Source organism: Schistocerca gregaria, chromosome 11 (assembly GCF_023897955.1).
Source record: "Schistocerca gregaria isolate iqSchGreg1 chromosome 11, iqSchGreg1.2, whole genome shotgun sequence".
NCBI lineage: Eukaryota > Metazoa > Arthropoda > Insecta > Orthoptera > Acrididae > Schistocerca > Schistocerca gregaria.
Window position 1 is genome coordinate 144,797,319 of NC_064930.1, and position 23,314 is coordinate 144,820,632.

At 41.7% G+C, this 23,314-nt stretch overlaps 1 protein-coding gene across 1 annotated transcript in view; it reads left to right on the forward strand.

Annotated features, from left to right (window-relative positions):
* Positions 1-23,314, forward strand: part of LOC126295266 (uncharacterized) — a 710,311-nt gene that overhangs the window by 225,651 nt on the left and 461,346 nt on the right. The window contains exons 17-20 of the mRNA XM_049987689.1: positions 1,699-1,995; positions 3,044-3,213; positions 7,901-8,120; positions 21,449-21,772. Coding sequence (XP_049843646.1) covers positions 1,699-1,995; positions 3,044-3,213; positions 7,901-8,120; positions 21,449-21,772 — 1,011 coding nt within the window. The remainder of the gene's footprint in view (positions 1-1,698; positions 1,996-3,043; positions 3,214-7,900; positions 8,121-21,448; positions 21,773-23,314) is intronic.

Genomic DNA, 23,314 nt, shown 5'->3' on the forward strand with positions numbered 1-23,314 from the left:
TGTTGGTTGGTTCTGATCTCTGCCTAGTGCGTATATTTAGTGTAGTGAGTGATCCTATATAAACCAGTAGTTGTAGCTCTTCCATAATTGTGTTTACATTTATTTTGTTGTGTATGATTGTGTTGATAGTTTTTATTGTTGTTTCGACTTGTGGGCTATTTGGCAATCTATGCAAGAATGGTCTAATGTCTGTATTTGTGTCTTTGTATTCTATATATGTCAGCTGAAATTTTTCGTCTATATCTAACATGTGTGTCACTTCGTGTTCTATTTGTACTTGTTCTGGTGGCTGTCTTAAGATTTCGTTTTCCTCTGATTGTTTAATTGATGCGTGTTGTTCTTTGTTTGCTCTGGGATGTGAGAGTCCATTACTGTATTTCTAATTCTGACTGGAGTATCCTGTTATTTTTGATTATTACACGGATCTGATCAGCTAGTCGTTGTTGTGTTAAAAATTTTAATTCTGGGTATCTGGTAATAAATGTTGTGTATACTTGTGATCTGTATCCAGTTGTGTTGGTTCCTAGGTTTGTTGCTCTGTCATAACAAAACATGAGGTGTTGATTAACTTCATCTGACCATCTCATCCTCTCCTTGTTTCCTTTCTAGAGTTGTTGCAGGAAGCATATCCTGCAAAACACCTCTATTTAGATTTAAATCATTTTCCAGTTGGCTGGCAGTGTCGTTACCATTGTGGGCGGGCATAGTGTTCAAGCGTCGTACCCGACCATGACGGCACTTGTCCGAGGCTTCTTTAGTTGTGTCCTGAACCAACTAATCACACTAAAAGGGGGGTTAGCCCTATTAGTGGTTTGTTCTTTTCGTCGCCTTTTATGACTGGCAGAACATACCAGAGGCCTATTCTTTTCCCGGACCTCCACGGGGATTATTATTATTATTATTATTATTATTATTATTATTATTATTATTATTATTATTATTATTAATTTTTTTAAGACTGTGTACTAACACTACTATAGGTCTACAGATTCTCTGAGTAAAATCAGTACACTTCTGTTGATGTTCGTTTACTAGGGTCCTCCTGCCAGCCACTGCAGTGGCTAGATTCCTCAGGCATCAGCATAATTTCCTCTGTGGAAGTTGATTAGTGATTCGAAAGGTCACTGTAACTTCTTTGGATCGACATTTCTGTCGTCACTAACACCAGCAGTGTGGACAGTCTTGAAAACTCTTTCATTCAGGGTGGTCACTTGAAAAACTCTTTCATTCAGTGGTCACTGATCTCAGTTTTCTCTTGATGTTTGCATGCCGAAATGTGATTGAATTCCATGTGAAATCTTGCTTGGCCCTTCTGTGGATACTGTGACTGAAATACTGTCAGATGTGGCAGGTCTACACATGCCTCAGCAGTGCTTCGGGTCACAGCATCTGCTGTGCATGGGGACCATTACCTGCTACATCTCTGTGGAGTGCACTGCCCTGTGACAAGTGTTCCCGAGGGCCCGCTTTGTTCCAGCCGCAACTTTGGTTAATCTGCCGTTTGATTTGGTGGAGGTAGACAGCAAGAACGCATGATGTTGTTCTGCCTTTATTCAAGTTTCCCATTCATTTGTGCATCTTGGATTAATGTTTTCATTTTGGCTCAAGTTCTAAATATCTTGTGTTCTTCTGTTTGAATCTCAATAGAGCTCAACAAATCCTGTACCACTGAATGCTGTTTTTGTCTCACCGAAACAGGACTGCTATTCCGACCTCGACAAGCCTGTCGTGCTCCAAAGTAGGCAGCACGGGTCGTGCTGCCCCCAACTCGTCCCACCCTGGCGACAGCCACTGCGAGGAGGACATTCCGGTGTCGGATGGGACGACGTCTCCGGATGACACGGCTGTTCTGACCTCCACCTCTTGGGGCACTGACAACGGAGCAAACGAGGAGCAGTGCTTGAGCGTGGCTGGCTCGGCCCGTACTGCCAAAAAGAGGCCACTGTTCTCCTACACGGAGCTCAGTGCTATGGCCATAGCACAGTCACCAAACAGGTTGGTAGCACTGCTGTGAAGTAATAAATACCTTCATGAAAATAGACTACCCCACCCTTAATATGTCCCACCTTAGTTTGGGAGTTCCCACGGTATCTTACACTCGTGGTAGACATAAGTTAGTGGTGTTGTGGTCATCAACCTTAAATATGGTTTGATGTATTTCCCCATGTTTCACTTGTCAGCTCATCATATTAGTATAACTGCTCCATATAACATCAATAACCATTATTTTCATTTTTTGTTTATTTGTGAGTAATCAGTCTTTGGACTGGTTTGATGCGGTGTGCATTATTTTCTGCCTTCCACCGACCACCTCATCTCAAAGGAGCACTGTTGCCAAATATCCTCAGTTATTTATTAGAAATATCACAATCTCTGTCTTCCCCTTTAGAATTTACACTCGACGGTTCCATCCGGTACTGTGCACCTGATGTCTTAACATGTGCCCCGTCTTCTTGTCAGTGTTTTCCATATATTTCTCAAATTCAGTGATTCTGTGGAGTACCTTTTCATTCATCAGCTCACCTAATTTTCAAAATCTTTGTATTAGACCACATTTTTACATGCGCCGAATGTCTTCTTGTTCAGTTTTCTCACAGGCTGTAATCACTTCCCTACATTGCTATACTTTAAAAATACATTCTCAGAAATTACTTCCTCACATTAATGCCCATGTTTGATACTTGTAGGCTTCTTTGAGAATCCACTCTTTGCTTATGTCAATCTACTTTTTATGTCCTTACTTTGTCAGCCCAGTGTTATTTTGCCTCCGTTATAGCAGAATGTCATAATTTCACGGTCCCCAATCTTGCCAATAAATAAAATGAGGCACTACAATGTCGAAAACAGTGCTTCTCGTCAGCCTAAAAGAAGAAATCCTATAAAAAGAGTACTTACTTCTCAGACTATACAAACTCGATGGGGTACGGTGACTTCTCAGACACCCATAGTAAATGTACCAAAAAGTGCCTTTCACTCCTAGTCCCAACTCACAGCCGTCTTTGGATGATCTGGAGTGAACTTTGTGCATTTGTCTGTCCGACAGGAGGGCGAGGGTGTCTGAGATCTACGCCTACATCGTGAAGCGTTTCCCCTACTTCAAACGCAAGAAGAAGATGCGACAGAAAGCGTTGAGCAACAACCTGTCTCGTAACAGGTGCTTCATCAAAGTGCCGCAGAGGGACGGCACAGGGAAGGGCAACTACTGGATGCTCGGTGAGTTCCACGGCCGGTAGCAACCTGGCTGTCACCTACTTCTCTTTTCCTACATTCGTCACTGATCAAAAAGATTGAAAGGTCTCTGGTCTCGAGTGATGTCTAGTGGCTAAAACACGATGAGGATTTGACCTAGTTCTAGTCGGCCATCGTCAAGTGCAATGATTGCCGATGGCCTGCTGTTACGCCTGTAAGTACTCTAGATGCTGACTGTGACGTCACTGGTGCATGCTGTAGGGCTGTATATGGGAATACGTTGACTCCACATTTGATGCACCCACTTTAGCTTCAATGATTGGCTGTTGCTTTATGGCTGTAGCTCATCAGTCTTACATTTCATGACTTATGGTCTTGAGGGAAATTTTTGTTTGAATGGACATCCCAGGCTACACCCTGACCTCATTAGATACACATCTACAGAAATGGAAGCTGTTACATCTTGAACATCGCCACTTACTGTTATCAAAGTAATATTCCAGTATTTCTACACATCCACTATAAGAATAAGAATCTTTATTAGCCGTTCAGTATTTTCTTATACAGTGGGTTTCGTCAAAAAGTTCAATTACAGTATAAAAATGGTTATATTCTCATAACAATGCAAGTGTAGCAAAATAGCACACATTTGGAATTTTATATATTGTTAATTTTACAATAAAAAGGAAAACATTATACAGATTTATATTAAGCAGGGAGTATTCATGTTGAGGACACTGTCATTATCCTAAGCTATTAATACAAATTTAGGTCCTACTACAGGCAGAGGTACCTTTCTGTGTCGAAACAGCAAATCTACCATATTACAATCTTTAAATTCATCAGCTGAGTAAAATGCCTTACGTTTGAGCCATTGACCGAATGTTGTCCTAAATTTACTTTTAGATACTGTTTGTACAATTTTAGGGAGCATATTAAACAGTTTGAGGCCTACATATTTGACTATTGTGTATATTAAAAACAAAGATTCCAAGACTTACCAAGCGGGAAAGCGCCGGCAGACAGGCACATGAACAAAACACACAAACACACACACAGAATTGCTAGCTTTCGCAACCGATGGTTGCTTCTTCAGGAAGGAGAGGGAAAGACGAAAGGATGTGGGTTTTAAGGGAGAGGGTAAGGAGTCATTCCAATCCCGGGAGCGGAAAGACTTCCCTTAGGGGAAAAAAAAGGAGAGGTGTACACTCGCACACACATATCCATCCGCACATACACAGACACAAGCAGACATATTTAAAGGCCTTTAAATATGTCTGCTTGTGTCTGTGTATATGTGTGGATATGTGTGTGTATGTGTGTGCGAGTGTACACCTGTCCTTTTTTTTTTCCCCTAAGGCAAGTCTTTCCGCTCCCGGGATTGGAATGACTCTTTACCCTCTCCCTTAAAACCCACATCCTTTCGTCTTTCCCTGTCCTTCCTGAAGAAGCAACCATCGGTTGCGAAAGCTAGCAATTCTGTGTGTGTGTTTGTGTGTTTTGTTAATGTGCCTGTCTGCCAGCGCTTTCCCGCTTGGTAAGTCTTGGAATCTTTGTTTTCAATATATTTTTCCCATGTGGAAGTTTCTTTCTATTTTATTTACATCATAACTATTATGTATCTTAGACAGTCTAGAGTATGGCAGATCAATTGTGTGGTTTCGTCTTGTATTGTGTGTGTGGACAGATGACCTAAGGGGATATTGAGCTATGTTTTCTTTTACATGTAGTAAGCAATAATAGATGAACAAACAAGGAACTGTCATGATATTAAGTTTTTGAAATGTTTCCTGTATGTATCCCTAGGAGATAAACCCACTATACATCGAAGAGCTTTTTTTTGCCATCTGAAAATTGATATTGAATACCCTATGAAATATGGGGGTGAAGTTTTGGCTGACATTACTCCTAAGCTTATAAAGTAGGAACATAGCACATTCAAGTTTAGAACATACATATGTGATAAGTTTATCCCAGCTAAGTTTCTGGTCAATCATCATTCCTAGCAGTTTAACAGACTTCTTTTCTTTGTTTGATACCTTCAAATTAAAGAATATTTCCGCATTTTTTGTTTCATTTATGAGTAGAGAGTTTGCACTAAACCAATGAACCGATTTTTCAAATATTTTTTTTTTCTTGTACAGATTCAAGAGTCTGTCCTGAATTGATAAAAGTTGTATCGTCTGCATAGAGGACTGTTTTACAGGGTAAATACTGTGGCATATCAACATCATACACTAAAAACAGGAAGGGCCCAAGTATGGAGCCCTGTGGCACACCTCTTTTTATTGTTTGTGGGTTTGACAGCTGCCCATTTACACTAACAAATTGTACTCTGTTGCTTAAGTAGGATTCTAATAATTTCAGGATGTCCTCTTCCATGCCGTAGTGTCTTAATTTCATGATCTAAGTACTATGAGATACAGGTCCAGGAGAGTAGTGCAGGAGATTAATTTATTTTCAGCTGCTTTAACTGTGGATAGTTTAGACGTGAATCCATACTGTGAGTTACTTAACAAGTTATTCCTTTCAAAATAGTGATTCATTTGTTGGTGAACACAGTCTTCGATTATTTTAGATATTATTGGGATTAATGAGATAGGGCGATAGTTACTTGGATTTGATTTATCTCCTTTCTTAAATATGGGAATAGTTACTGTTATTTTTAAACAGTTGGGAAAATCCCATGCTGTAATGTACGGTTAATGAGTGGTTAGAGGGGGAAGAAGATCATTTGATATCTTCTTTATGACAAAGTTTGACAGACCATAGAAGTCCTCTGCTCTGGAACTACTTAGTTTGCCTATTGCTTTGCTAACATCATTTTCGGTTACTGTTGCCCAGCAGAATCTGAAAATGTTAGCAAAGCAATATGTTTCTTCCTTTTGCACATTTATGTTTGGTGCAGAAAAAAGCTGTTCCTGTTAATGAAAAATGGTGTAAGTAGTTGGTGGCTGTTCACTGTATGTAATGTCGCTGCAACTTTTCGTCGTGTTTTTGATGTTTGGGAAGGGCAAATCATTGGTGTTATAGACAGGGGAACCACATACTGACAGATTGCACACACAGTTGTCTGTAGTGTAATGACTGCAGAATAATTGGTGATAAGGTGAACTCTGGAAAACAGTGTGGCGACAAGAGTTGGCACAGGTCTTTCCAGGAAGGCTACATCATGAGAGAGAGCATAATTTTATCCTGTTGTCTCTGACAAACAGGCGTATAAGAACTGAAATCTGGGCAGAGGCTACAGGCATAGTGTCAGCCCGATGGTGGGGAACAATTTACTGGAACCTGGGTGGGGACCTTGAGTTGCCATTTGCTGTTCATTGCTGACACCATACCACAGATAACAGACTTTAACAGTACAGAAACTGTAAAATGTGTGGCACTAGCAAGGGGAAACTCCCCACTGTACCCCTTCCCTCCCTCAGATTTTTGTGGTAGGATGGCCCTGTGGATGGCCCATCAGAAACTGAACACAGATCAAGCATAAAAACAGGAAGAAGGTATACTGAACTGTGTGGGGGGGAAAAAGCAAAAAAGGAAAATAGAAACAGTGAATGGTCCAAGAATAAGAAGTGCAATAAAGAACAGCCTGAAACAGGAACAGTGTAGTGGGTAAGTGGTCATGGTGTTGGACTGCCAAGCAGGCAATCCGTGTTTGAAACACTCTTCTGCCATTCCTTATTTTTATTTATTTTTTGCAACATAATGAACTGTCCATTCAGTCATTGAAACATTTGTTCTCCTGTAATCTTGGCAGTTGTCATACTATACATTAGTTATAGAATAGGAGTCCTTTGGTAAGAACACGTTACTGTCACAAGTAAATGTGATGAATAGTGAGAGCAGGCAAGATACCACACACGTCTCACATAAATGAAAACAACAAAGAAAGGGATGTGAACGGTCACAAAAATTGAATTAGTGTCCAGACTTCGGAAACAGAATGAAACTTAAATGTTAAAAACATATGTTCTGACACAGCACAGAGAAACTGTGTGATTGTGAAACTTTTGCATTCATTTGTTGCAGCTTTTGTGCCAAACTATTATGTTCTCATCACTTCCTTGGCAGTGATCGCATCCACGTTCATACAAACACCTATCTTGGGCAAGAAGGCATATCTCTCATTTAACAGTCATACAAATTAGGTGCATTCTCTCTCTCTCTCTCTCTCTCTCTCTCTCTCTCTCTTTTTCTTTCTCTCTTTCTTTCTTTCTCTTTCTTTGTTTTCTTTTTTGTTTTTTCATTTTACGGCATTTCTTCATGGCTACTTTGCAGATGACATGATGCAAAAAGAAAAGATGACGAAAACGAGCATTAAAATCAGTATATAATAACAGTTCAGTTGGCGATGTAAATATAATTTGAGTGTGTAAACCAAACAAAGCAAATTGCAAATATTGTACTTATTAGGCCTAGAGCAGTTAAATTATTCAAAATATGATATTGTACTTTACAGAAATAAAAATTTGACCCACAGAAGATGACACATTGATGTCAAAATGTGTCTGGTAAATATAAAAATAAACTAATTGTGTTTGCATAAGGCTGATTTGAAAAACAACTCAGACAAGTTGGAAATTCATTAATATGTTACGACAAAAAAGTGCTACGATTCAGCTGAGAAATGGAGATGATATTACGTGCCCTCGTGCATGCGTGCAGGATGTAGCCGTCAAACGATTACTGTGTTTACCGGTTGCAGATCCAAAATATGAGGAAAAGTTGGAGAACGGTGAGTTCCGTCCCCGGGACATGAAGCAGCTGTTCCACAGGGGCCTGGGAGTGTCGGTGCCTGTGCGTCGAGTGCACTTTGACCGCGGCCTCCGGCAGCGACACCGCACCGGCTTGTCGGAAGACGCCCAGCTGCCAGAGACCGGCGAAGGTGCCACCGTACCACTTCCCTCGGACCTGCCTTACACCAGGTATAAGAATAGATCAGTTCCTTGTAATGTGACCGTAGCCCCAGAAACCCGAGATGTCACTTCACATTTTACTAATATGAATTCTTCATACAATATCAGTCTATCAAATTCAAAGACTGGATTAACAAAAAATGGAGAAAAATTAAGATGGAGCTTCCAATGCTTCAGCTGTTTTACATTTTCGTACACTCCTCAGAAACTGTCAGTGTGTCCCTCTCGGCCTCTCGAGCAACTTGTGTGTCACGTTGGCATTTTGGTTATGTCGCCAGAGTGTAGGCCTCTCGTGTGAATTTCTGTACTTTCATTTTGTGATGGGTTTGTGTTTCTTTTTTGGTGCTATCTGTGTGTCATCTGCTTCACCTCTTTTGAAATTTCTACAGAGTAATACACAATTCCTTTTTCCTTGCAGATAAAAACTCTCAACTTCAATGAAGCTGTATTTAGGTCAAAATCAACAGTCAGTATCACAATAATATTCGTTTATTTAAGTCATCTTCAGAATTTGTGGCCGTCACAGGGTAGGAACAGCATTGTTACAAACAGTACTATTACGTATAGCATTAAAATTAGCTAGAGAAAAGCTGTAGCAAAAATTACCAACAGTGCTATCGCATATGGCATTAAAGGAAAATAGAGAAAGCTTGTAGCATTTACGCCTACGGATGGTGCTGGCGGCACCTCAGTTTTCTAGCAATACTGCGATCGTACACTGTGACCGATGGCTGTGGAGTTAGGAGTTAGTGTGCCACTCATGCACAGACTGTGGATTACGTCATCACCGGCCAAACACTTCACAAGAATTGAAATGTCATTGCTGTATGAAATCTGCACAGTAAGTTCTCGTAAACTGTGTAAAAGTACATAAGAAGTTAAAGTGTTATAAAGCATAAATGCAAGTAGTCAGTTGTCTTAAAATAAAATAGACAAACTTAAAAGACAACAGAAGCAGTGTAACCTCTGATACTGGTGTCAGAGACAAACACATCATTCTTATTAATGTTTTGTCGATAAACAAATAAACTAGAAGATAAATTATTATGCCATTACTTATTAAAGTCTTACATGTATCTTAGTGCCATTTTGTCACAAACAAGATTTTTTATCTCACATAGTTCTTGTTTTACAGTGTACTTTGGGACGAGCTAAGTTAATATGTACTGGTGCTTATGTATCGTTTCAATGTATTATATTCCCATTCCTGTAAACTTACAGAATAACGTTAATGTATCCTAATGGTATTAAGACCTGTATAGCCTTTTTTTCACCAGATTACTAACAACACGATGTTGTATATGTATTAAAGTTTCTTGAAGCCCGTGCCATGGAAACTTCCACACACAGCTGTCACTTTCTCTGACAGCAGCTGCTCTAGTGGTTGATGTGGCACCACATTTGGTCTCACCAGTAGCACTCGAGGATACTAAGTAACGTTCCTCCAGCATTTATTTATGAGTCGTCGGCACAAACGTCTTTGATGATATTGACCTGAATCGGCACCTTGATCGTAGTTGCCATCCCTAGACGTGCTTCTTTTGTTTCTGAACTGCCACTTTGGCAGTCACGTTATTATGACAATGGTATCCTTTCCAGTCTAGCCAACAGAGTAGTCTTGAATTCTTACCACAGAGCACTGCCCAGTATATATACAATGACATATATTTTAATGGTTCTATCTGTAGTATAATTTTACCTGCTATTATGTCTGTGTAATATCTGTATGTACATATAATTCTCACTTTCTAGTTTATTCGTTTAGCTACAAAACATTAAGAAGAACAATGTCTGTCTCTTACACCAGTGTTATAGATTACATTGCTTCTTCTGTTTTGTTGGTTTGTCTGTTTTATTTTAACATAAATGACTACTTGTGTTGATGCTGTATAATGTATTAAGTTCTTGTGGTGTAAGAGAACTTGCTGTGCAAATACCATACAGCAATGACATTTCAGTTCTCGGGTCATGACGTACCCCATAGTCGGCACGTGAATGGTTCCGCAACTGTCACAGTGTACAATCGTGATATTGAGAAAACAGAGGAGCCATCAGCAGCACCAACCATCGGGGTAAATGCTACACCTATTCTCTATTTTCGTTTAACTCCTTATATGATAGTACAGTTTGTGATTTTCGCTACAGCTTTCCTCTATCTTATTTTAACGCCATGTGTAATAGTACTGTTTGTAACTTTGCTATTTCTATCCTTGCACGGCCAAAAATTCTGAAGTTGACTTTAACATAAGGCAAAACAGGTAAATAAACAAATATTATTGCGGTCTCGACTGTTGATTTTAACATAAGTATAGCTCCAGCTCGTCGTATGGCATGGTGACGATGTCTAAATTTACAAGGAAGCTGTGGCTACAAGTAAATAAATCGTAAAGCATGATGATGTGTGACAGGATGTAAATTTACTAGTAGTGGCTGATTTTTGCAAAATAGTATATTCAAAAACTTTTTGAAGTTGTGATGTTAGTATAAAGTAAATTGCCCATATTGCTAATAGCACAAGGATTAGTTGAATCAGTGTATGTGGATAATAAATAGGGACATTTCATTGTGGCTCATGGTAGCTACTCGGCCATTGATTTATCAATTTGCAGCCCAGGTCTTCTCCCATCTATCCACTGGACAGCATATGATTATCTGTGTGGTAGTGACCACTTTCCGTCACTGACCCAGCGTCAGGTCCATGGAAGCCGGCCCAGAGGCGTTCTAAACAAAGCGGACTGGGAAACTTTCATCTTTGATGTCACATTCGATCTCCCCCACATGGTAATATCGATGTGATGGTTGAGCAGGTGACTACAATAATTGTTTTAGCGGCAGAAAACGCCATCCTTCGCTCTTTCGTGTGCCTCAGGCTTAAGGCAGTCCCTTGGTGGTCTTCACAAGTCGCTGAGACAATTAAGTAGCGTCGGCGACATAAGTGCCACCCTTCCCTGGAGCACCTCTTAGCCGTTAAATGACTCCATGCCCGTGTTCGCTAGCTTATAAAGCGACGGAAGCAGAAGTGCTGGGAGAGATACATCTCGACCATTTGGTGCCAAACGTCACCTTCCCATGTCTGGACAAAGATAAAACGTCTTCTCGGGTGTCCCCAGTGTTACCTTAAATCGTGTTATCTACAGACGCAATTGCGATTGCCGAGCACTTTGCTGAGCACTTCGCTCGAGCCTCTACATTTGAGAATTACCGCGCAGCCTTTCGCACGCTCAAACAGTGGCTGGTAGGAAATGTCCTCTCATTCACTACACACCGCAGTAAATCCTATAACGCCCCATTTCTAGAGTGGGAGCTCCTCAGTGCCCTTGCACATTGTCCATACAGTGCCTTTGGGGACCCTCCTGATTTTTAATCGCCAGTTCCTGGCTCACTGGACATTCCGTGTTTGTGGTCATACAGTTCACAGCTCCATGGACCCAGGACAGTGGCATTCCACAGGGTTCCATATTACATGTCATTTTCTTATCACCATTAATACACTTGTGGCTTGTGTCAGACCATTGGCTTCCCTGCTCTCTATGTGGTGATTTCTGTATCTGGACCAGTCTTCACTTGTTGACACTGCAAGCTGGGAGCTCCAGGGTGCCTTCTGGCGTGCTTTCACGAGGACTCTCACTCTTTCCTCTTAAATCGCAGATGGTGCATTTGTCACCATACTATAGACAATCCTCATCTGAAGGTCTACGTACATGCCCAATGGCTGACCATTCACTCCCAGTTCCATTTCAGGGATCCTATTTTTGACAGAAAATGTAGATGCCCCTTAGCCGCCTTCCAAAGTCAGTCGGTTGCTTGCCGATTCCTATTGGGCACAGATCGTTCGACCCTTCTCCACTTTTATCAAGCCTTATTTTTGTGCCCTGTCTGGACTATGTTGCCAACTTTGTGGCTCATCTGCCCCTTTTCTACAGCTTCCCTTTGTCCCAGTTCATCATTCTGTTGTTGTGTCGACAGTCTTCTTAATCGTGCCCACTTTACTTTGACAGTCCCAGTTCTTGGTATCTTATACCGTTGGTATCCACTCTTACCCTGCTCACCCATCCTACTTCACAATAATGTGAAATTGAGGGTTGTATCGACATATTGTGAAATTGACAATTTTTATGAGATGTTCAAAGTTCAACATATTCCCTCTTACCACGTAAAAGTGTCATATGTATGAGGGCAGCAGATTGATAATATTAGTAGTTATTGAATGTTGCAATTAGTTTATTACTTAATTTGTAGTTTTTTATTTTATTTTATAGTTTGTAGGCAGCTCACTCCAGATGGACTGCAGAGTGCTGCCTACGAACTATACCAAACAAGCAAGATATTTAATATGTCAATATCAATACAAAAAAATAAAAGCCATGGCTTTTCGTGGTAAAAATCCAGTAACAACAAAAATAATTATAGGCAACAAGGTTATTGAGCAAGTAGATAGATTCAAATTTCTAGGAACTGTGCTGTCGTACAGTGTAGACCTAGATCAAAAAGACAAAATTGAGAAAATTAACTATTTAAATGGCACTATCAGAAGAGTCTTCCAATGTAAAGTAATAACAGAAACATATCTAAAATTTTATAAGGTTATGAATATAATAGAGGGAAACATTCCATGTGGGGAAAAATATATCTAAAAACAAAGATGATGTGACATACCAAATGAAAGTGCTGGCAGGTTGATAGACACACAAAATTCGAGCTTTCGCAACCACGTCTTTCCCTCTCCTTCCTTCTTTCCTGATGAAGCAACAGTTGGTTGTGAAAGCTTGAATTTTGTGTGTGTATCAAGCTGCCAGTGCTTTCGTTTGGTAAGTCACATCATCTTTGTTTTTAGATATATTTTATAAAGTTACGTCACCAACATTACTATATGGAAGTGAATCTTAAGTAATGAAAAAGAAAGATAAAGATTACAAGCCAATGAAATGAAATTCCTCATGTACATAGCAGGATACACCAAGCTAGACTCCAAAAGAAATACATGTATCAGGAAGTAATTAAATATTTTAGATATAAACAGTAAGGTTGATGAATACCAACAAAAATGTTGCGATTGGACAAATCGAGATTACGACTACATTTTTGGTGATACACTCAGCTAGGTAGAAGATGAATTGGAAGACTTGCAAAACGATGGAAGGGCTAGGTGTAGCTGGAACAGGCTGAAGGAGAGGCTAGTGCATGACAGGAGGAGGACTTTTTCTGAAGGCTGAGATTCACATACAATCTTTTAAAAAAATCACACTTCCATTCCTGTATAAAGTCATCTGGCTCTAGGTGTGATGTCAATTAAAAATAGCTTACTTTCAGTACAATTCAGTAACAATTTTAGTTATTTCTATCATATTTCCTGACACTATTGTCTAACAAATCATACGAGAGATGATGTAAAACAACAAATACTGTGTCACAAACTTGCAGATCTTGACGACATATTCGTGGTGTACTTCTGTGAACCAACCGTAGGATGTGATGTGCGATGTGATGTGAGCACCACAGTCATCCCACGGATGCAAGAATTAAATGGTGCTGCCGGTTGGTAAATATGTGGATTTTGGTCTGCAGTGGGATCAACTTTTGTTTATCGAAAGTGTTTCCTCGTGGCAACTAAGAGACATTATGAGCGGGTGGCTTTTTGTTACAGCTAGAAAACAGCAAATGCCATTTGTCAATGTTTCGAAGGCCCGTTACGGGGACCCCGCCTGCAATTCCCTGACGCACGATCGAGTTGCTCGCAGACGGATGGCAGTAGCACGTCCCGAACATTCCTCCACAATCTGCGTTGTGACCTTGACACGTACTCCAGGTGCTCCAGGTGTCTGATGCTGCTACTGACAAGGGAACCTCCCCATCGCACCCTCCTCAGATTTTGTTATAAGTTGGCACAGTGGATAGGCCTTGAAAAACTGAACACAGATCAAGCGAGAAAAGTGGAAGAAGTTGTGTGGAACTATGAAAAAATAAGTGAAATATACAAACTGAGTAGTCCATGTGCAAGATAGTCAACATATAGGACAGTGCGAGCTCAGGAGCGCCGTGGTCCCGTGGTTAGTGTGAGAAGTTGCGGAACGAGAGGTTCTCGGTTCAAGTCTTCCCTGGACGGAAAAGTTTACTTTCTTTATTTTCGCAAACTTATGATCTGTCCGTTCGTTCATTGACATCTCTGTTCACTGTAATAAGTTTAGTGACTGTGTTTAGCGACCACACCGCAAAACTGTGCGATTAGTAGACGAAAGGACGTGCCTCACCAATGGGAACCGAAAACATTTGATTGCCATGTCATAGGTCAACAGATTCCTTCCAGCCAGGGAGCCTCGTTAGCATGAATACTCTCTCTTCCGTGCGCTGTAGTCGACTGATGTTGTGTCGTTCGATGTTTGTTACATGTAGTGTCCGCATATTACGGCGCAGTTACCTTGCATCGGACGGACGGACAGATAATAATTGTCTAAAAATAAAAAATTAAACTTTTCACTCGAGGGAAGACTTGAACCGAGGACCTCTCGTTCCGCAACTTCTCACGCTAACCACGGCACCACGGTGCTCCTGTGCTCACACTATCCTTGATGTTGCCTATCTTGCACATGGACTACTGTTTGTGTATTTTGCTTATTTTTTTCATAGTTCAGTGCAACTTCTTCCTTTTTTCTCGATTGCTCTGTGTTCAGTTTTTAAGGCCTATCCACTGTGCCAACTTATAACAAAATCTGAGGGGGTTGCGATGGGGAGGTTCCTTTGTGGGAGTTGCTGTGGGTGAAAGCCTAACCAAAATTGTTAACTAGGTGGACCCTCGACTTTGTTACAGTATAACTATTGGATTTCTTGTTTTCCTCTATATGTAATGATAGGAAGTGCAGGATTTCAGGCTATATTTAATTGGAAATGATAGCCCCCATTTATTAGCTGTGAGAATGTTTTTCTCCTCTAACACAGAAGCGCATAAAGACGAAGTTTGGATTTCAAATGGTTCCGAGATATCCCCCATAAATTTAACCTTGGAGACTGTGTCAGTTAACGTTTCCCGAATGATTGCTCGTCTTTCTGTCAATGCCGAACTCTTCCAGCGTTTTGCAGAGTGCTAATCTGTCTATTGAGTCGTAGGCCTTTTTAAAATCTACTAAAGTAACCACTGTGTTTCGGGTGTTTCTCATCTGGAGAATCATTTTCAGATTCCAGATCTGTTCTATGCATGATCGTCCCTTGCGAAAACCAGCCTGGTATTCTCCTATTTGTGGGTCAGCTTGTTCTTCTAATCTATTCATGAGAAAATTTGATAGGATTTTATATGTGACCGGTACGAGTGAGATACCCCTGTAATTATTTGGTTCAGTTTTGTCGCCTTTTTTGTGGAGTGGATGGATGAGAGTGCATTTCCATTCAGAAGGAATCTGTTCTGTTTCCCAAATGTTTAATATGATTTTGTGAATTTTTCCTGTTAACCTTTCATCATTTAGTTTCCATAGTTCTGCAATAATTCCATCTTCTCCTGGGGCTCTATTGTTTTTGAGTGTCTTGATAATTTCTATTATTTCATTGATGGTTGGCGGTTTAGTGTCAGGATTTGGTGTAGACGTCTCATAGTGAATATCCTCTGTAGGTCTTTCGCAATTGAGAAGTTTGTTGAAATAGTCTGCGAGGATTTGACAGTTATTCTTCGTGTTAGTTTCTAGTGAACCATCCAGTTTCTTGAAACAGATTGGGTGGCTGGTATCCTGAAATATGTTCTTTAAACGTCTTATAAAAATTTCTGATGTCGTTCTTCTTAAAGTCTTGTTCTATCTCATCTAATCACTGTTTGTCATAATTTCTTTTTTCCCTTCGAATAGTTTTTGATGTTTGTTTTCGGATTACTAGAAATTGCCATTTTTCTGATGTTTTGCGACTATTGAAGTTTTTCCAGGCATTGGTCCTTTCTTCTGTTGCTTGGTTTTCTCCTTCATGAGGTTGACACAATTTCATCATGGATTTGAAGGACGTCCACAAGTTCTGTCCAGTTTGTGGTGTTTGTCTGACTAATTTCCTGTAAGATGTTTTCCTTGTTGAGTTTTATGTATTCGGGGTATGGTCTCAGCACTTTGTTTAGTTTTGGCTTTTTTCTATTGGGTTGTAATCTGGTCTTTATCTGTAGAAGATGGTGGTCTGAGTCAAAAAATCCTCTTCTTGTTTTCACATTCAGAATTTCTGCTGTGTTACTCTTGGAGATGGCCACATTGTCTATCTGGAATTCACCCAACATTGTGTTGGGCGACTTCCAAGTATACAGTTTCCTATTGGGTTTTTGAATTGTGTTGACATAATTACGAGGCCGAAATTTTCGCAAAAGCTTATCAATCTTTCCCCATCTTGTTAGTTCTCTTGTGAGCTGTGTGGATTCCGGTGATTATCCTGTATTTTTTCTCTTTACCTAATTGTGCATTAAATTCACCTAACAAGATTATTACATGGTGTTTGGCAATTTTGTTTGTTTGTCTCTTCAAGGTCATTCCAGAAGTCATCCACTTTCTGGTGGTTCTTCTTGTTATAGTTATTTGTGGGTGCGTGTGCATTGACCAAGGTATATGCTTTGTCATTGACTTCCATTCTGCCTCAGAACATTTATCAATGCTCTCCATCAAATGGGCCAACAGAGTCACTGATAGATTTGTAGACTGCAAATGCTGTGCCAAACTGTTTGAGCCCTTTCTCATTAGTTTTAACTGCTGGTTTTTCCCTTGTAGATCCTGTAGTTGTCTGTATCAACATAGTTTTCGTCCGTAAATCGTGTTTCCTGGATTGCAAGGATTTTGATATGGAATTTTTGCAGCACATCTGTAAGTTGTTTGATCTTGCCCAGTTTGAAAAGAGTATTAGTATGAAGTGTACCAATGAAGTGTCTTTGTTTTGTGTGTAATAATTTGGACGACGTCTGGTTCTCAACCTTAGGCGTAACATGATGCTCCTGGTCCCCCGGAATCCGATGACCAGGTAAAGCCAGCTTTGCGACTGGTGCTCGGGATAGTGGATTCATTCCTTGTGTTATCATCATGTTTGGTCTTAAAGTTGAAAACTAACTTGGTGGTGGTCCTTCCGAGGAAAGATCACAAGGAATACGACTTAATTGTTGAGATCAAGAAGGTTGCTGCAGCCGCACCATCTAGGCGAACAGACGCTGACCCCTAACCGCTGGATCGCAGGCAGACGTTAGTGGATTTCAGTTGATAGTTTTGGTCCACCCCGGGTATTTTATTTCCCCGGTACCCTCCATATCTGGAGAGCATTCCCCTATCCGCCACCTGGGGAGGTGCCCATGGGAGACTATCAACTCCACATTGGGATTATTATTATTTTCTTTAATACCGGTACACTGCCTGACACATGCTGATTTGCCTAGTCCCATTCACCAAACAACGCAACTCTTACCTCTCTAAGTGCTGCCACGACACTGCCTCAGCAGTGCTATGCCTTCCTGCGTCACCTTGTTGCACCACACCGGCACTGCAGCAGGGGACCATTTCCTGGCAACTCTCGCATAGCACCTGAGTGGGGGTGCTCTGACCTAGGTGACGGTATCGATTGTTTTTTGTGTCTTGTGGACAGAGGGAGTTGAGTTTTAAACAGTGATTGTTTGCAGAGCCGGGTCATTTCCTACACTGTAGATTTCCTGTCTCTAGGAATATCGCAATACGTGAGCATAAAGATTGTTCCATAATTGTACACCAGATTGATGTCAGCAATGTAAGAGTATAATAGTTGGTGTCTGTCTGACGATCCTTCTGTAAACATAGAATGACCTTCGCTTTTTTCCACTGACTGGAATGATGAGCTACATCTGCAGTAGAGCCCTGTCTAAGTAATCCCAAGGCAAATGCAAAAAGTAAGTGGGAGTCTCTGAGACATCACGAGTCTCGTCACCGTGTCCGTGGTCCAGACTACGTAGTTAGTCCAGTGGTTGTGTCTGGACCTGTTGTTGTTGTTGTTGTTGTTGTTGTTGTTGTTGTCTGCAGTCCTGGGACTGGTTTGATGCAGCTCTCCATGCTATCTTAACGTGTGCAAGTTTCTTCATCTCCCAGTACGTACTGCAACCTACATCCTTCTGAATCTGCTTAATGTATTCATTTCTTGGTCGCCCTCTACGATTTTTACCCTCCACGCTGCCCTCCAATGCTAAATTTGTGATCCCTTAATGCCTCAGAACGTGTCCTGCCAACCAATTCCTTCTTCTAGTCATGTTGCGCTTCAAATTCCTCTTCTCCCGAATTCTACTCTGTACCTCTTCATTCATTGTCCATGTTTCACTTCCATACATGGCTACACTCCATACAAATACTTTCAGAAACAACTTCCTGACACTTAAATCTATACTCGATGTTAACAAATTTCGCTTCTTCAGAAATGCTTTCTTTGTCATTGCCATTCTACATTTTTTATCTTCTCTGGACCCCTTACCTCATCTAAATATTGTCCTTATTTTCCTGTGTGCTGTTGGAATCACTTACGGATAGGGACAAATAACCCTGATGGGCTAATGAATCATTCTGTTCCCATCACATTCTGATAGTCTGTAAATAATGATTGGAACATTGTACTAGTTGTTCATTTCCTCAACAATAAAATATGATCATCTGTCACAGAACCACTGGAGAAATGGTGTCTATATGTTCTCATTGTTGGGAAAAATCTTACTCTGCCCCCTAGATGTTTTTCCTTGCTCGCCTGGACATTGTGAGGTGGTCGATGTTGACAGCCTGCTTTCCCAGTCGTTTCCACGTGTGCGTGTGCAGCTTGGTCACATTGTTAGCACCATTTCACTACAACTGGATGTGACATAACACCTTGTCTGTGTACGTTCAGAATATCACAGAGAATGCATGTGGAATTTACATGTTTTACCCACAAAAATCTTACCGTCCCACATTCTGCAGCTTCGGAGTATGTTTCTATGCTTGGCACCATTTTGCTGCCACATTGTGGTATGATTGTTTTCTGTATTGCATCAGAAATGTGTTTGCAGGAAACTCAGAATATATACTCTGTTCTGAGAACACACATCTGCAAGGCTGTGGTTAAGCCATATCTCCACAGTATCCTTTCTTCCGGGAAGGTAGGAGGTGAGGTACTGGCTGAAGTAAAGCTGTGAGAATGGGTGGTGAGTTGCGCTTGTGTAGCTCAGTCGGTAGAGCATGTGTCCACATGGCAAAGGTCCCGAATTCAAGTCTCTGTCTGACACACACTTTAAATCTGCCAGGAAGTTTCACATCAGCACACACTCCGCTGCAGAGTGAAAATCTTATTCTGGAAACACAAATGCCGTCGGGCGGGCATTCGACCTGTCAGAGCGAATTAAGAGTTTGATTGTTTATATTTGCCAATCCTGTGTTTGTGTACAAAGTTACATTGACAACTGACCATCTCTTTTGAGTAAAATTTGTACGTTACTGTGTATGTTCATTTATTGGGATGCATCTGAAATGTAGTAGGTTGCCTCCAACCACTGGATCTATCCACAAAACTAAAACAGTCTTCTGAATTCTTTGGGCATTAGCAGTGTCGACCTTCGGAAATTGAGTCCCCAATTCACTTTCATTTCAAATCTACATTGTCATAATTACTAACACCAACTTGATGGGCAGTGCTGAAAAGTATTACATTCATTGCTCACTGATCTTAGTTGTCTCTTGTGCAAGTGTAAAGCCTGTTGTCTTGTTAAGATGTCAGCTTGCCGACATATGGTCGCATTCCTTGTGTAGTCCTCTTACACCTTTCTGGATTCTGTGGTTGCTGCACCGTCAGGTGCGCCACGTTGACTTTCTCAGCGCTGCTTCGGGACCCGGTGCCTGCTACACTGCTACAGCCTCTCCTATGCCTCCTCCTTTGACGATTCCTTTGATCATCAGTATGGGGCTCGCACCTCTTCTGTTACCTCCTGTAGTCCACTTTCACCACTTACTACGGCTGCTTAACTTCACACTACCTGCATCCTTCCCAGTGGGTGTGAACCCTTCACCACCTTGGCTTTGTGAAGCTTCCCATGTTAGCCTTGGTATTCATTTGCTTCCTAAGGACACTACTCCAATCTCGGTCTGCCGCCTTCAGTTTCACGACCTTCGTGTGGAACTTTGCGATAGTAACTTTTTATACAGTGGTGGCTCTCTGACTGACCCTGGGCTCGGGTGTGCCTTCCATCATTGGCACCCGTGTCTTTGGACATCGGCTTCCGGCACACTCCTCAGTATTTACAGTCGAGCTTTGCGCCCTGTACCGGGCCACGGAGTACATCTGGCGACGCAGCCTTCCCAATTGCGTCCTCTGCTCAGGCTCACTCGGTGCTCTCCAAAGTCTGTGTGTGCTGTACACTGCTCATCCCTTAGTGCAGAGGCTTCAGGAAAACTGTCGCTTGCTCGCCCTCGGTGGAGCCAATGTCGTGTTTCTGTGGGTCCCTGGCCATGTCGGTCTGCCAGGAAACGAGGCTGCTGACACTGCTGTCGAGGTTGCTGTCCTCGTACCTTAGCCTGCCAGTACCTGTATTCCCTCTGACAATCTCTGTGTTGCCGTCTGTCAGGATCTCGGACGAACTTCTCTTGTCCCTCCCGCCGGGAGGAAATTATTTTAACTCAGCTACGTGTCTGGCACTACCTTTTTAGCCATTGTCATTTGCTAAGTGGCACTACCCTGCCACTTCGTACGCGTTGCGCCCAAGTTTTAACTGTCTGCCACTTCCTGCTGGAATGTTTTTTTTTTTTTAATAATTTATGTTCCACCTCGGGTTCACTATCTGGTTTATCAGCCGTTTTAGCGAATGACGCGTGGACTGTCGACCGTGTTTTACTTTTTGCCCACCGAAGCAATATGGCGAAGGCCATTTAATTTCTACTTTTGGACCTCCTTTTTTATATGGTGACCATTTTAACCCTTTTTCCACGTGCCGGTTTTTTGCTGTCTTCTATTCTGTCCATTGGGACTGACCTATAGTCGTTTCCCTCCTCTCTGTGTTTGTTGCATAGTTTTGACTTGCGTGCGTATGACCCCAGTTGTTTTTTGTGCCCTGAAACTAAACTAAACTGCTGCAGCCACAGCTGTTATCATCTGCTTTCTGATTTTTTACAGATACGTAGCAATGGTCTGTGACCTGTCAGGTAAAGTATCTCTCAGCGTAACAAGTGCAAAAATCTAATTTTTAGTCCGTCTGATTTTAGGATAAACTCCATATGATTTTCTGCCTGTACTGGAGTTTCCCATTCATTTTTCATCTTGTGGTAACATATTTGTCGTGGCCTCAAATCCAAATATGGTTTGTAGTTCCATAAGCAGCATAGAATGCCTAGACACGCTAACTGTTGAACACTGTTTTTGACCCACAGGAACAGTGATGCCAGCACAACTCCAACCGGCGTGTCAGCCTCTGAGGTTGGCAGCACTGCCCGGTGTGCCCCCGGCTCATCCCACCCTGGCGCAGGCCGTCGCGAGAATGACATTTCGGCGGCAGACAAGACACTGTCGGTCGTAGACGTCGGTACTGCGACCTCCGCATCCGATGTCACCGCCGACAGCAACGGTGGTGGCGCCCGTGGGGCGGGTGAGGAGCGTCTCCTCGGTGACACTGACACCGCCCGTACTGCCGACGTTAGGCCGCCGTACTCGTACAAGATGCTCATTGCAATGGCAATAGCACAGTCACCGCACAGGTTGGTAGCTCCGCTGCAGTGTGTTGAATTTCGTGATTAAAATACACCACACAATCGCGTGGTAGATGTTCTTTTGGTCGTAAGTCATTAAGTTTGGTTTGATGTATTACTGCATTTGTTTCACTCTCAGCTGACCTAATCATTCGTACGGCATAATTGCTGTACCTGACGTTACCGGCTACAGTCCAGTTCTTTCCGGTCTTCTGACCACACCACACCACACAATTGCTAAGACCTCATCTCCTGTACCGAATTCTTAGTCTTCACCCGACATCTTCAGTTATTTGTTTGGAGTGTTCCATTCTCAGCCTTCCCTTCCAGTTTATCACCTACAGGTCCTTGCAGTATCGAGCAACTTTCTGCTTGATATTGTGTAGTACGTGTCCTATCATCCTGTCCCTTCTTTTTGTCCACTTTGTTCACACATTTCTTTCCTCACCAGTTCTGCAGAGAATCTCCCCATTTCTCATCCTATCAGTCTACATAAGTTTCGGCACCCTTCTGTACGTCCACATCTCAGATGCACTCGTGCTCTTCCTCTGTTCCAGTTTCCCCCCAGTCAGCGATTCAAGTCCATTCGTGCTGTGCTCCAAACGTATATTCTCAGAAATTTTTATCTCGAGTTGAAGTGTGTGTTAGATACTATTGACCTCTGTCGGGCCGGGAATGACCTCTTTGCCTATGCTAGTCTGCTTTTGGTGTCCTCTTGTCTGTATCTCTCGTGTCTTATATTTTGTTTCCAATGTAGCAGAATAGCTTCACTTCATCTACTGTGTGGTCCCCAACTTTGATGTTAAATTTGTTGTTTTTATATCTGCTACTCCCCTTTCTGTCTGTCTTGTGTTCTCAGATTCTGTCTTGTGTTCTCAGATCTAGATCTACACATGATAATTTTTCTCCATTATCTTGGCAAATGAAGTTTTCACCAATAAGCTGTGTCATAACATGTGATTAACTATTCCACTTCTTTCTGTTTTTTGTTTCTCTCTCTCTCTCTCTCTCTCTCTCTCTCTCTCTCTCTTGTTGGACTTGCTGTAAGACATCATCATTCTTTACTTGATCAGTGCATTTGATGTTCAACATCAAATGTAACGAGCTATCATTCATGTTTCACATCTGTGTAGATCATTCTACAAACTTAGCAATTAATTCAGCCTTTTATGCTGTATATTAACCACGGTTTCTTTTATGTGACTCTTGCTAGAAAGTGCCAGACTGGTACTGATTTATATATTGAAATAATACCTCTTGGGGATTTCCCTTACAACTATTGGCAAATGTCTTTGCTACCAGTGATTTCCAACGTTTGATCAAAGGAATTCACAAGAGAGCAGTGGAACATCTCAGTGCAACCCCCCCTCCCCGCCCCTTCAGAATTGCAATAACGCATCATTCATCCTTTTGAATATGAGGCACTATTAGGGCTTAATGGTGAGTTGCAGAGAGTATGAGGTGTGTTCAGCAAGTGAACGCAGCATCTGGTGCTCAAAGGCCTTTCCTTCATCACAAAGTTGGCAGCACTTGTTCCATTTGGCTGAAAAC